Raw genomic sequence first — 15,231 nt, 5'->3', positions numbered from 1 at the left:
TAAATCACTTAAAATCAGTGCCTGATAGATTAAGAGATTGTCATTTCAATGGCACAGTGACCGTTCATTTGTTCTCGTCGGGTTATGACTGGTGTGTTGATTGATTTCTAGTCCTATCGAAGTTTGGCAGCAAAACATGACGAATGTTTACACTTCTTTATTTATTGTACATCGGGTTTACATATACTATCGGCAAAAAGGAAACAGAAAATTTATCCATTCAGTAATTTGGCTAAAAATGAACCGTAAAATTCAATTGTTTAGTTTTCGATCAGCCTCCAAATGTTACGCAGGGCTAGTAATATACTGTTTCAAATATAAACTTAATGAAACACCATGCCTGGCACATAATGTACTATCAATTATAATTATAAGTAAAGACTTTAATAAAATTAAAAGTTAGAATCTACTGAAAATCGAATTTAGATTATTTGTGATTTCACTTATATCATTATATGTTCATTTTGATACACTTAAAAATAAGTAACATGATTTTGGGTTATATGTTTTTCTTGATGCAATGGTATTTCATTTTTATAAAAAATATCTTTAGATTTCCTTCACATGAATTCATTTTTGTTTAGACTTGGTGAAAGATGTTCCCACATCATTGGCCTTGTGAAGACACTTCAGGGATTGAAGCCTCACAATTTCACGCACATTCATGAAAAACAGAGTTGCACCAGCCTCCAGCAACAGTGGCAGATTCACAGGGGCAACAAGATCATCCCAGTGCCTATCAACCAAGTGCTTGTGGCTCAACCTCTTGCCCAGTCTAGAAATAGGAAGCCAATCATTTGTCAAGTTCAATGACACGAGGTATGGATACTTTTGTCACTTTCGCATTGTAATTGGTGAAAACGGTTTTGCAAATAATCACTAAAACAGGTGCAGGTTTAAAGTTGGTCCTTATGGTCTATAAAGAGTATACGCATTGAACTAAGGATATTTTTTTTTTAATTTTCAGAAACTGTGTGTCAAATGAATATAATGTAGATGAATATTGTTGCAGACTTCCACATATTACCCCACTGCAGTATGTGCTACAGACAGATGCACCCCGGTGACTAAACACTCTGCTCGGAGACGTCTAGCTTGGGATCAGTCTTGTCATATCAGGTAATGTTTTAATCTATTGAGACATGGATCCTGTTCTTCAAAACAGTCAAAACATAACACTCAGTACATCATTTTTAAGTAACAAGACTAACATTTCATGTAAATGAAATTATGTTTATTTCATAGAGACTAGTATCACATTCATATCACAGGATGCAACAACATCGATCTATTCTTGTACCTGCCTCGTACAGCATCATAAAATCCTGATTGATCAGTTAAAGCTTTATCTGAAATTGAACCTGTAAACAATTCAGAAACAAATGTCAATGAACCACAAGGGGCACAACATACAAGACACTTTAAGGTAGTACTTGACTTATAGTCACTGTATAGCTGAGACTGTAACCCTAAAGCACAGGGTACTTGAGTCTTCAGTTCTGTCCCATCAATAATCATCATGGATGAAGCATATTCCTTTCTAAATTTTGCAGGCATAATTTGAAGGATTATACTTTTATGTGGCCATATACTTTACTGGCCAATTTTCAAGTTCACGTGTTCAATCCAGGTATTGAATATTACACCACCTGATTGCAATGACAGTCCAAAACGCATACTGAGGTCTTTTTATCCCAAACTCTGGCACAGTCAACATAGTCAGGAACAAGCAATCTTTAGTAGATAACTTTCTAATGTCACGATGACCTTTTTCATAATTCAAACATGATGCCTGATCACCTGGCAGAAGGAAGGCCAATAACTGAATATGGCAAGAAACCTGACATAAGTAATGCCTGTGTAGTATTTAAACAGGCCCTTTAGTTTCCCTGATCTAACTAAGATACTGGTCACATTAAATCTTTGACATTTCTTAAGTTCCTCCCTCAACTTTACAATTCCCTTGTCTTTTTCCTTTTTTCCTTAAAATTTTCTTCATATCCTTGATCTGTTGCCCTTGATCTTCTACCTAGGATCTCAGATTCTGAATTTGGACTGTCTGGTGTTGCTCAAGTGGAGTGATGACTGAAAAATAACAGGCAAATTTGTAATTTCGAATGAAATATATAAAATAATGTGTCCGGGCTTAAAGTTATTATTTCCAATGATTTAATTTCTTATTTTCAGACTGAAAATCACGTGCAGTATCAACTACGTTCATCAAGTTTCCGAAAGTGTCACCTGTACAACTCGCTCCTGGGTATGAAGATCTTAATGCCCAGTATCAACTTACAGATCCTGGAAAAGATCTAAGATCTAATCGCCTTACAGCTTCCACATTTGGAAAGGTTATGAACAGAAAGAAGAAACCTACACTATCTTTTCTCAACAGTCTATTTCCCAAGACTTCTATGCATTCAGTATCTCTTTCCTATGGGAAGAACATTGAAGTACAGGCCAAGAAAAGATATTTAGAACACAAAATCTCAAACCATCTACATGAGAGTGGACTAGTAATCAACAATAATTTCAGTTTCTTTGGAGCCACTCCTGATGGCAAGATATGTTGTCGTGAAAAGGAGAACAGAATTATTGAAATTAAATGCCCAAACTCAGCTCGACACTTTACACTTGAAGAAGCATAGGAAAAGATAACAAATTTATTTTTGCAGGAGGAGGAAATTGCCATTCTCAAACTATCCAAAAGACATGCTCATTATGCCCAATTTCAGGCACAGTTAATGATAACCGGGGCTGAATTCTATGAATATGTGGTTTACCCCAAAAAATAGAGCGTACATTGAGCGTATTTTCCCAGACATTGAATACATGACATGTATGCTGGAAAAGTATTCTTTAAAGAACATGCAAAGCCATTTCTTGACATGTAAATTGTACAATAATTGATGGTGTTAACTAACAAGTGCTTTTGGATATTCGTTGTTCACTATCCTATTTCAGGAAAAACAATGTCTCCATCTTGTTATGAAAGATTTTGAAATTAGCTATATAACTTCAAAATGTTTTAAATTGATTATAATGGTCTAATGGTTTTGATTTGCTAATACTATCAGCTTCAGCTGAAAAATATCCAATTAAGATTTTGCCTTAAGTGCCATCATTGACTGCCCCCAACTGAGCTTTTCCATGTTATACTTACATGATTCACCAGTCTGTGTACCTTGATTCTCTTCAACAGACACTTCCTGGGGGATATTTCTCTGTTTGTTTCAAACAGTTGTCTGAAATAACATTTTTTTTAGAAAAATAGTTATTTGTAGTAAATATGTGGCAATATTGTAATATCATATTTTTGTAAATCTAAATTAGGTAAATTTATGAGTAAGTAATTTACCCTTATAGCCTGTTGTCACTTTACTTTGATATAATTTTCAGTATTATTTTCTTTATATTCATATATTTTCTATATATTCATCTCCATGTATAGATCGCATTTATTTTGGACAGATTATTCATCTTACACAATGGTTTAATCCTCTTGTTTTGTTATTTTAGATTTGTTAGTTTTATTTACAGGTATATTTTGTTATCACACTTGTTTCTGTATAATTTGTTACAGATCAATTGTTTTTACATGCATCAAATTATTTAATAATTTATCATAATTACACAACTTTGAGGTCAACCATTTCAGGTGTACTTATAATTAAGTTTTGTGTTGTTATTTTTATGCTTTATATTTATATGTTGTTATCGCTCTTGTTTTATAAAAACATGGTTATACGTTTTGGGGATGCATGAAATAAGTTGATAATTTTTCTTCATTGTCCAAATTTTGGGATTAAGTAAAGTCATCATACACTGACAAGTGAGGACAAAATAAAAATAGATGAGGTACTATTCTTTTGTTGTGTTGTTTCTTACATACTGATGTTTGTCACATTAACATTAAATCTTTTTTAAATAATTATAGTAAAGTTTGCAATATGAGCACAAAAAACATCAAAACAACTCTTAATTGGCATTGTATTCTTGAAATGTTAAACTGTTACATACACTTCTTTCTTTAGAGATGAATCACAGGTATCCTTCTTTTTTTAGAAAAATATACCTTGGAGATAAATCACAGGTATCCAGACGGATCCTCTCTTTTGGTGGTGGCCGGGTTGGTGTCACATTTTCCCCCGATTGCAATAGGGTATGGGAACTCTGCTGTTGGTCTTGAAATGCTGTCAAAACAGTACATTGATTATCAAATTCTTCAGAAATTCTAACACTAATCACATATATTTTAAGTGAGCAAAGTCCAAAATTGATTTTTGATAATATGAAATCACAATATCTACTGGCAGTACCACAATCTGACAATTTGGGCATTTTTATTATTGATTATATGAAGTCATTGTGAAGAGCCCTACTGAGTTCAGTATTACTTCACTGCGGGTTAATATTATGATAATTTTTTTTATAAAAATAATAATAAATATTTACACTACGCAGTCGGCCTAGATATGTACTAGATCTATTGTATGCACGTATCATAATAGATAATTCCAGTATACGTAATATAATTCCAGTGGACAGATAACCTCACTGAAATCTTCCCCTTTTGACAATTATTTCACAGGTTAATGAATCAATAATTAAATGTACCTTTGAACACACGTATTTGTGTTTGTTGATGTTGTTATTCAGCTGATGATGGGGTCTTCCACAAGCCCGAATCCATCGCAAACACGTTTCCAAACGGAACTTGAGTTTTGGAAAAGGAATGAAAAGTGCATTCCCAAGCCTCTCAGGATATCTCTCATCAGAATCGCAAGTCCCCCATGCACAGCGTTTCCCCATTATCACTAAAAACGGCAAGCTACTCTGCAGGGTCAAATGTCCTGACAACTGAAAGCTTGGGGGACCTAATGGCGCCTTAGCAACAAGCTATCCCGCGGTGACGGAAAGACGCGATCTGATTGGTTGACGGGCGATCGGTCGGAACTATGCATAGTTTGGCATGAAATGCTTGTGGACCCGGTTTTTTGTAAATATCTCTTCATCCAATGACCCAATCGATCTCAAACTGTGCAAGTGGATGTTTTGTCAGACAACCTAATCACATTGTAAATCACCGATTTTATGCATTTGTATTAAAGAATCTGTCTATGTAACTGTCAAAAAATAAACAGCAGAACGCAGACGGCTTGCAGAGGGAGGGAGCCAATGACCTGTAACAGCGGCAGTGTTGGGACATAAAGGTAAATGCACGTGCAGTTCATGATAGTTACCTGTGCACTGCACAATGATAGACCGTTTGGATCATTCACATTGACTACTTCTAGCTGTCATCATGAAAGCTTATGCAGATGATGCTAAACGTTTAACTAGAAATGTGTTGATTTTTTTTTTAAAAAGAGAGCAAACGTAGCAAACCGATTTATAAGGTGTCGGATTACATGAAACGTACAACTTTTGCTCTTGGCATGAAAAAGAACATCGTGTTAAAAATTGTGAAAAATAAACCAACAACCAATAAATAAAACCTTGTACAAAAAGGTAGGCATCCAAAGTTAGATTCTTTTGACATCAGGGTCATCAGCATAGCTGACCTACATTGACGAACGTTGACCTTTATGACCCAACACTGCCGCTGTTACAGGTCATTGGCTCCCTCCCTCTGCAAGCCGTCTGCGTTCTGCTGTTCATTTTGTTGACAGTTACACAGACAGATTCTTTAATACAATGCATAAAATCGGTGATTTACAATGAGATTAGGTTGTCTGACAAAACATCCACTTGCACAGTCTGAGATCGATTGGTTCATTGGATGAAGAGATATTTACAAAAACCGGGTCCACATGCATTTCATGCCAAACTATATCTGTGCTGCAGATAACGACTTGCGATGATGCTTCTCTTCGTTTGTCTCTTGTGCCTCCCACTGTCGGTTCTCGGTGATGACCGAGACGCCCACCTGTATAGAGTGGACATCTATATGCCTCCCGAGAAGGGAAGGGACGAGACGGCGGAGATACGTCAGATTAATGACAAAGTGAACGATCTTACTGACATCAAGGTTCTGTTTTCATTTAAGGTTTGTACAATTTTTTAAAACTAATGCGTTAATAACAGACAATACAAAATGTACCACAAGACGAATTCTGCTTATGGCATATGTTCCTTATGATGAATACCAAGGTCCAGACTATCTGGGTCGCTTCTGATTAGCCAGCCATGGAAATGAATGTTTATTTTGAATAAAAATAATACAGTAACTGATATGTCTACTAAAAGATGCACTAGCAAAGGAAAATTATTTTAATGAAAGGATATAAACTAATTGACTCTCGAATTCATGCTATTTTAATTAATTTCTGTTTGTTTCACAGGAGCTCGGCAATACAAGAATTGTTCTCGGTAAGTCCAATATATATCAATACTCTAACGTACCTGTCTACCAGTCAAGTAAAACATCCAGAATGAAAAGGTGTCAACGTATTCTAATACATTTCAGTTCTTGACGTTGAGGAACCAGGAAGTTGGTCACAGTTGATGGGTTTCCTGTCAAGGAAAGGGTACGACTTCAGCGCCGTGTCCCTCTACCCCTGCGGTGTCTTCGCCGATGACCTTGGTGTCACCGTGCCCGAGGAAATGTGATATCATCTTCCGAGGATTAGGATGTCGTTATGGACAGGAAGACGTTTATTGTAGGAGGTAACCTTTGCCTGAAAACCAAGAGTGTGTAGTATCCGCTCTACATCATAAGAACGATACCAGTTGTTGTCAAATATACTTCAGAAAATATGTATGTATTACGAATACCCCATAGTATAGTAAGTATGACCTCGACATTATGAAAAGGCTCCAACAAATTTGCCACAAACAGTCCTTGAAATTGTCACTGAAGGTCAGGGATTAGACGGGTCTGGTGAACACCAGCCTCTTCGTTGTGTGTACTGGGTGATGCCAATAGCTCTCTTCCCCGAGTGCATCGGGTAGAATAGGTCCTCAGAACCTCATTGCAGGTAGTAAGAAGCGACCAAATGGTCGAGACATTGTTGGGACAGGGCTCGCTTCCTGTCCGACATGTATGAAAAAGACATGGCAACCGTAGTTAAATCAAGAAAGTTGGTGAAGTCTTGAATACAAAAATATATTTAATGACGTTGGGTGTGTCGGCGTTGTAGTGACAACCACGAGGGCACTGGCTGGCTGAAAGACCTTTAGACGCTCCAATTGTGATGGCGAGCATGTTGCATCATCGAAGTCCTGCCCGTCCAAAAGGAATCCAAAATCCTGAAATTAAAGTGTCAAAATAACATTTTGAACCTAGATGCAAAAACAATATTTAAACCTAAAAAAACCACATCCATCGACAAAAACCTACTCTGTTACAGTGTCCCGATATGTGGTAGCATCAACTATATTGTGTCAGACTGTCTTGACATTGGCTTCAATGACCTACCTATTTCCCCAGCTACTCAATATACAGAAATTCAGTCTACGGAAAAATCAAGAACGTCTTTTAAACAACCAGCGACTTATCACTCGATAAAAAAGAAAGGACAGAAACTGAATAGAAGAGAAACACCCACCGTCCCTTCACCTACACATAACTCGTTTGGACCTCTAGATATTGAAGTTACACTGTCTTCGCAGGACAGGAGAAGGAATAGTTTCTCCTCACATTCAGGGGGAGATCTAAGATGGAGCCATCATGACTTAGTTGTCCAATGTAATGGGAACAGTACAAATATCACCAGTTATTTTCCCCTCCTGGTGATAGAGCAACCGGAGATTATTAGTAACAACAGATTTTATTCATAGTAGTGTTCATCTAAATACTAATCTTCAAACCGTTGATATTCGCCTTACGTTGCATATTTCAGTACTTTTGTGTTCGTTATACACTCGTCAAAAAAGGAATTTTTAGAAGAATGTATTGCGTTAGTTTAAGAGCAATTGTTTCATGTAATTTCAAAGGTAAATAGATGGAAAATCACACGTCTATAGACACAGAGTTCGCCAACACAACAACAGCCTTTAGTGTTGTGTTTCTCTTTATTTGATTCCACAAGATGGCGTCAAAGTCATTACGTTGTATGGCCATCACTGGCAGCAATTGCTGCTCGACACCGTCTCGGATAAGTAGACGAAGTCACTCATGTGGAATTCCTCCCCACTCTTCAAGCAATGCGATGGCCATTTGTAAAAGTGTATGAGGCGTGTTTCGGTGTACAAGTCGATCGAGTTCATCCCATAGGTGTTTAGATGTGGTGCTCTAGAAGGCCATGGCAAGACATTGACGTTAGAATTGGCAAGATAGCGGACGGACCGTGACACTTGCTGTAGGTAAAATAGCTTTGACATGCTGGAACAACTCTATCGGTCCATAATCGAAAGCATGTGGCGTGCACGGACTTCGTTGATGTACCGATTTGCTATCAAATTCCCCTGAACCGCCTCTAAAACAGATTTTTATGTGCTGGATATCGCACATCACATCTTGAAACTATCTCCACCGAATCTCTTGATCTGTCGAATGCAATTGGGGAAAAACGTTCATTTCTCCGACGGTAAACGTGCCGGTGAAGAAGAAAGCGTGATTCATCATTAAACCAGACTCGCGAGCGATTGTGCAGATGGAAGTCTCTCCAAACTGGGGCGGCCACTGGCCCTCTTGGTCGAATCCCCACTTCACACAATCGATTCCTGACAGCTGGGTCGGAAATTCTTCTCCAACCAGGGATGCGGTGGGCAATCTGGATAAAGAGGTCCTTGGCGTGAGTGGACTCTTGGACGGCCGCTTCTCGGGCTATTTTGTGCGGAATTGGTCTGCTGGAAACGATCCCAACGGCGAGCTATGATGCTCTGATGAACGCCGAAATGTCGGGAAACTGCACATCGTCATTTTTGTAAACTTTGTCAGTGTTCGGTCAACGTGTGGCCTCACCAATTGCCAAGGAGTAGAAGAAAGAAGACGGGAAGGAGCTATATATTCTAGCTCAATGCCAGCAACAGAAATCAAAGGTTTGACTCTTAGTCCCAGAGGTGGAACAAGAGAAGATGTTTTGGTTATACAGATCCTCATAAAGTGGATTTAAAAAATAGTTAAATGCAGGATTAGACTCGTTAGAATGTAGTTTTGTTGTATACTGTAAGGATAATTTTATACGGCGTTGGTTAAGGGATGGCTAATCGGCCTCAACATAGAGACTGTCAACATGAGACGTTCTAAAAGACCAAAGACAAAGTTTTAGGCCTTGGTGGAGGACAGAATCAAGTAGTTTTAGGTTGCATTTGCAGGCTCCACCGTATACGATGGAGCCATAATCAAGTTTAGATCGCACCAATGATCTGTATAAGTGAAGGAGGGTAGTTTGATCCCCTCCCCACTTTGAATTTGAAACAACCTTTAACGAATCTAGTGCCTTCAGGCATTTAACTTTTAGGGATTTAATGTGTGGCAAGAAGGTTAAATGAGAATCGAAAATTCGACCCAAGGATTTGACCTCCTAGTCAGAAGATAATTCTGGGTCCCTATGCTGCTTTTCTACAAAAGTTTAGACAATTAGGTTTTGAGGCCATTTTCAGGACATCATTTATTTATTATATTTAAACACAACTGCAATTGCTGTTCAATAGTATGCATATGTTTACCACGACAAGAAATAATAAAATCATCCACAAATAATGATCCATCGATTGAATCGTTTAAAACCTTGGATAAATTGTTGATCTTGATACTAAATAAAATGACAGACAAAATACTGCCTTGTGGGACACCCTGATCCTGATTGTAATTCGCAGAGAGGGTTGAACCCACTCGGACTTGAAATTGTCTGTTTCTTAAAAAAATGTGATATAAAAAGAGGTAAACGACCCCTCAAACCAAAATCATGTAAATCCTTCAAAATGCCATGCTTCCATGTTGTATCATAAGCTTTCTCGAGATCAAAGAAAATTGATACTGCATGTTGTTTAGTTACTATTGCATTTTAACAAAGGATTCTAAACGTACCAAATGATCAATGGTACTACGATTGTTAATGAAAACCACATTGGATATTTGATATAAGGTTGTTGATTTCAAGATACCAAGTTAATCTATATTCACCATTTTTTATATTTTTTTTATTAGACACAGCTGGTGAGAGATATAGGTCTGTAATTCGATGGATCTGTATGATCTCGTGCAGGTTTTGGTATTGGGATTACAGTGGCATTACGCCATCAAGGAGGAAATTCCCCAGGCGCCCATATTTGGTCAAATATATCTAAAAGTGTCATTAGACATGGTTCAGGTAAGTGTTTCAGTAGCTGGTAATGTATATTGTCATCACCCGCTGCAGTATCATGAGCTTGCTCAAGGGCAGTATGTAGCTCTTGTAATGAAAACACTTCATTATAATCGTCACCGTTATTTGATTCGAAATTTAGTTTTGTCTATTCTTGTTGTTTCTGATATCTCTGAAACTCAGGGACATAATTTGCCGATGATGAATTTTTGGCAAGAGTTACGCCAATTCTATTTGCAATTTTAAGTTTCTACGTTATTAAATTATCGCCATCTTTAAGATGGTGTACAGCTGATTTTGAACCTTTGCCTTTTATTCTCTGAACCATGTTCCACACCTTAGACATAGGCATACGTGGATTTATTGTGGAGACATAAGTTCTCCAAGAATTCCGTTTGTCTTGTTTGAAGGAACGACGAGCCCTTGCATTGAGTATTTTAAATTTACTTAACTTATGGACTGTTAGATGATGGCGTAAAAAATGCTCTGCCTTTTTCCTCGCTTTTCTGGCTTGTCTACAATCTGTATTAAACCATGGTTTTCGTACATTTGGGACCGTAGAGGACTTTGGTATACACTCATCAGCTATTTCATTCAAAACGTCAGCAAAACTCTGAATGGGATCAGTTGCATCACTGAAACATCCCGGTCGAGGTTTCGATTTACATATAGTTTGAGATAAAGACCAGTTAGCCTTTGAAAAGTTCCATCTTGTATACGATGGAGAATCAGATGGAAATATTTTTGAAAGGATAGTTGGGAAGTGGTCACTTCCACAAAGGTCATTATGAACAGACCCATCAAATTCCTTCAGGAGGTTAGAATCTGAACGAGACAAATCCAGAGAAGAATAAGTGCCAGTTGCAGGATGCAGATTGGTGCTTGAATCATCATTATATATGCACAGGTCATTATTGGAAATGAAATGTTCCAGTATGTTTACTTTAGTATTAGTGTTAGTACTGCCCCAGAGCGGGTTGTGACCGTTTAGGTCACCCATGATAACACATGGCTTCGGGAGTTGATAATAGAGTGATTGAAGATCAGTCTGCTGAAGTGCCGATGAAGGCGGAAGAGAGCATAATGTAAATGCTACACCCAGAGTAAGTCGCACTGCAACAACTTGGAGATTAGTGTTAAGTGTAACAGGGCTGTGAATAACATCCTTTCGTATAAGGATAGTAGAACCTCCAGTGGCCCTATCACCCAGAGGGGAAAAATAATGATAGGTTTCAAACTGACGTAAGCTAAAATCATCTGTCTGTTTCAGATACGTCTCTTGCAGACAGAACGCTGATTGTGTTAAATACTGGATTAATAGCTGTATTTGATTAAAATTTGTCCGTAGTCCTCTACAGTCCCACTGCACGATATTTCTAGATAGACCTATCTTTTAGGTGGCTTAATAGGGGATCTACCCCGCACCTTTTTCGAGGGCGACAAGCTATGTGCCCTAGAATGGACGTTTTCGGACACGTCCATGACCTCAAGTGATCCGTACATGTTAAATAATTTAATTCTATCATCTGACCCTTTTGGGGCTCTGGCTTCGGTTTGGTTGTTTGGTTTTGCTCTTAACGTTTGTGTTAGATGCAGACTTTTGAGTTGACTGGGAAAATGTGTCACGATCGTGAGATGGTTCTGCTTGGGTTTTGGTCGTGACAGGAAGTGGTTCTGCAGTTTGTGTAGACATAGCAGGTGACAAAATCTTTGGAGAATCGGTTTTGAACCAAGTTAAATTCGTCTGACAGCTTACAGATGATTTTGCTATTGGAGGAGTTGAATCAGACGATGTTTTGGCTATGGATGCATAGGTTTCCTTAATTTCAGATCTTAAGACAAGCTCTTGGCATCAGGCAAACTCATGTTTAGAGTGAACTTCATCTTATTGAATCTATCTGCTGTTTCCTGATCGGACAATCTTTGGAGAATGATGAGTGATTGCCTGCACAGTTGGTACATTTCTTAAAGTCACTGTCACAGTCATCTGTAGTATGTGTCTTCTCACCACACAACACACAACGTGCAAGTATTAACACCATGACGAAACGTCTGGCATTTAAAACACCTGAAAGGATTTGGTATGTACGTGTCAACATTAATGTGACAATATCCCGCCTGATCTGGAAGCATTTGGAGAGGAAAACGAAAACAGGTACCTGTTAGTCTGAATGGTTTCCTGGTTTTTACGTGTTGTAAAACATTTAATGTATGTGACCCCTTAGATCTTTCATTTCTAAAGACAATGTCAAGTTCAGACATGTCAGCGAACAAGCGATCTCTATCTCTGATGTTTCCTTTGCTGGTGTTAAGAGTTCTATGAGGTGATACTGATACTGGAATGCCGACGAATGTTTCAGTAGTCATCAGGTTAGTTGCCTGTTGTCTTTTGCTGCACTCAACGAGCAATGCACCTGAACGGAAACGTTTGATATTTTTAACGTCACCGGCAATGCTTTCTATGCATTTCTGTATTGCAAAAGGGTTCAACTTTAATCTTGTGCGATCTTGAGTCTCAATCACGAGAAAACGTGGCCAGTTATCAATGGATGTGGACAGTCGTTGGTCGTTACCATATGGATCAGTGTCAAGTAAACGTGTTTTTTAAGGGGGGTTTCGTATGCCATGGTTACTTTTTAATGGTTCACCATCCGAGCTCCCCACCCACCACGGAGTATTACAAGGACAATGTTAAAAAAAGCGGGTCTCCGACTTGCAGCACCAAGGATACCCGGATGATATACTCTAGCAGAAAAATTAAAAGGTTAATTATTCCACCAGATTGGCCCATGAGCCACTGCCATCTGGGCATACGACTCTAGGCAAAAACATGAAAGTGTGTATTTGAAATTCTGAAGTTCGAAAAATTCGCCAAGACTTAAAAATAGCATGTTACAATTCTCAAAGTTTTGTGCAACATTACTTAATGTAACGCTCAGGGCTTGGCGTGACCAGCCGATTTGTGAAGTTAGGGCCGAAGTTGTGTGTTGGGCAATAAGAACACTGTTCCTGGTTCCAATGCCCTCAACCACCAGAATCCCTTCCTCCACCGACACAGGGTCGCAACCCACAGCAAACAGGTTGGTGGACAAAACATATCCCCGGGTCCACACGGGGGATTGAAGAGCTCGTAGCGTTACCCAGCACCCACCACGAGGAGGTGGCTCTTCACGGGTGCCTGTCGCTGTATGTATAGTTCGGCTGGTTTCCTCATCACAGTGCAGAAAAGTAGATGTTATTGTCTGTCGTTTATGGTTTCCTTGTGGATGAACAAGTCAGTATTGGTCAGAATGTGTATTTCGTACAGCTCCGAGCGCTACAACTCAAGGGAGATTACTTCCGCATTGGTATTTACCAACAGTATTATTATATGACAGGCTCACGGAATTGAGGCGAACAAACGTTGATCACTACACTATCGAGGCCACAATTTTTCGTATTGCCAGATCCCCAGGAAACCTCTCCCTCAGAGACGCAACATGTCCATATTTTTAGGAAGATCGTCTATTCTGTTGACGGTGTCAGATACGCAGCTACCAGTAGCACGAGTGTCGGGAACTGGCTTTGCATTTGTCGTAGCACGTCTGTCTGTATGTCGCCACATGCACATGAATGTGTCATGCCATGTTTATTGTGTGTTTAAATGACCCTAAACTCAAGGGGAGTTCAGAGTTTTCAAACTGTTGCCGTGAAACTGTTTGTAAACATATGTTGAATCCTATACTACATGACAAATAGAGGAACAAAGCATTAGGTGAAGACACATTTTTAACATGACATATAACTGCACGTTGTCTGAAGGAGCGACGAGGAAAAGGTTAAGTCAGAGCTTTTCAGACCCCAAAAGATAGGACCTGAATGTAAGGTGCTCGAAGAGGCAGTTCAAAGCTCTTCTTGGCGACATACTACTTAAATGCAAATTAACAGAAGAGAAACGGCAGAATTTGGAACTGATCAATATGATGCACATTGTCTCTGCACGTCGCTCCACAAGCGATGTCACTCAGCACTTATAGCATAATACAAACATTTTTAATCATTTATATCCCTCACTACACAGAAGCGTCATACCATGTGCAAAAAGCAGTACATGAAAGTTCTCACAGTTTCAACAAAAATATCTCTTCAGGACAAAATTCCAATACACTAGACTTAAGTTGTTCAGAAGAAACAGTGTTTAACGTTTAAGTTTCTTTCTGGACTCAAGATTTTTTCACGATGTCATTATATCTCAAAATCTCAGTTGTGACATGTCACCTTTTCCTTTTCTGTGGTGAGACTGTCTGTGGGGCTTATTGTACTCCTGGCAGATGGAGGATTATCTACAGGCCGTCGATATATAGTTGGAATATTGCTGAGCGCACAATTAAACAACACACAAACAGATGAATGAAGGATAGGTAGTACACCAGTTTAATACGTTTAATATGTCTGTGTGATAACAGCGCTCTCGTCAATGGAAAACTAATTTAACACATGTAAATGAACCTTTTTTCTTCATTTTCACATCGTGCTACAGAACCGCATTCTGCATACAACATTCGACAACAGTTGTTTGTTTGGTGCGTTGTTAATCAGATTCATGTTTCACTACGGACTGTCATATATATCTTGTTAATTCAAAGGGATTCATAGTATCCCGTTTTAAATACTTTAAAATCAATATCAATGCCTTTTGTGTCCATGTGAAATGACAAATATTGGATTGTGCAGATTTTATGAAACTGCAGCATATGTTCTCCAGTAATTAAAACGAGGGATTGCACAAAACGTACAATAGTTCGAACGACACTACATGGAGAGAGCAATGATGTACTTGTTCCATTCTTCACATTGGTATATTGTATTGAGAAGAACCATAACGAAACGTAATATACACAAGGACACCACCCACCCCACCCACCCCCACCCCCGTAATTTTGCAATGATGGGTTTTCAACACGTACATAAGACCTTTCGTGGTGACCAAGAGGAAAACATA

At 38.6% G+C, this 15,231-nt stretch overlaps 1 protein-coding gene and 1 pseudogene across 1 annotated transcript; one reads left to right on the top strand and one right to left on the bottom strand.

Moving 5' to 3' along the window:
• Positions 1-1,220: 1,220 nt before the first annotated feature.
• On the bottom strand, positions 1,221-1,896 carry LOC124274100 (annotated as a pseudogene).
• A 3,956-nt stretch (positions 1,897-5,852) lies between these two features.
• Positions 5,853-6,609, top strand: LOC124274098. The gene is made up of 3 exons (XM_046709413.1): positions 5,853-6,046; positions 6,342-6,369; positions 6,467-6,609. The coding sequence occupies exons 1-3, from the start codon at positions 5,858-5,860 to the stop codon at positions 6,607-6,609; spliced, it is 360 nt and encodes a 119-aa protein (XP_046565369.1). The 5' UTR covers positions 5,853-5,857.
• Positions 6,610-15,231: the final 8,622 nt, after the last annotated feature.

Source organism: Haliotis rubra, unplaced genomic scaffold (genome assembly GCF_003918875.1).
Source record: "Haliotis rubra isolate DU_JTF1 unplaced genomic scaffold, ASM391887v1 Scf1877, whole genome shotgun sequence".
Taxonomy (NCBI): domain Eukaryota; kingdom Metazoa; phylum Mollusca; class Gastropoda; order Lepetellida; family Haliotidae; genus Haliotis; species Haliotis rubra.
Note: the sequence above shows the minus strand (reverse complement) of the source record. Positions and strands in the feature narration are given on the sequence as shown.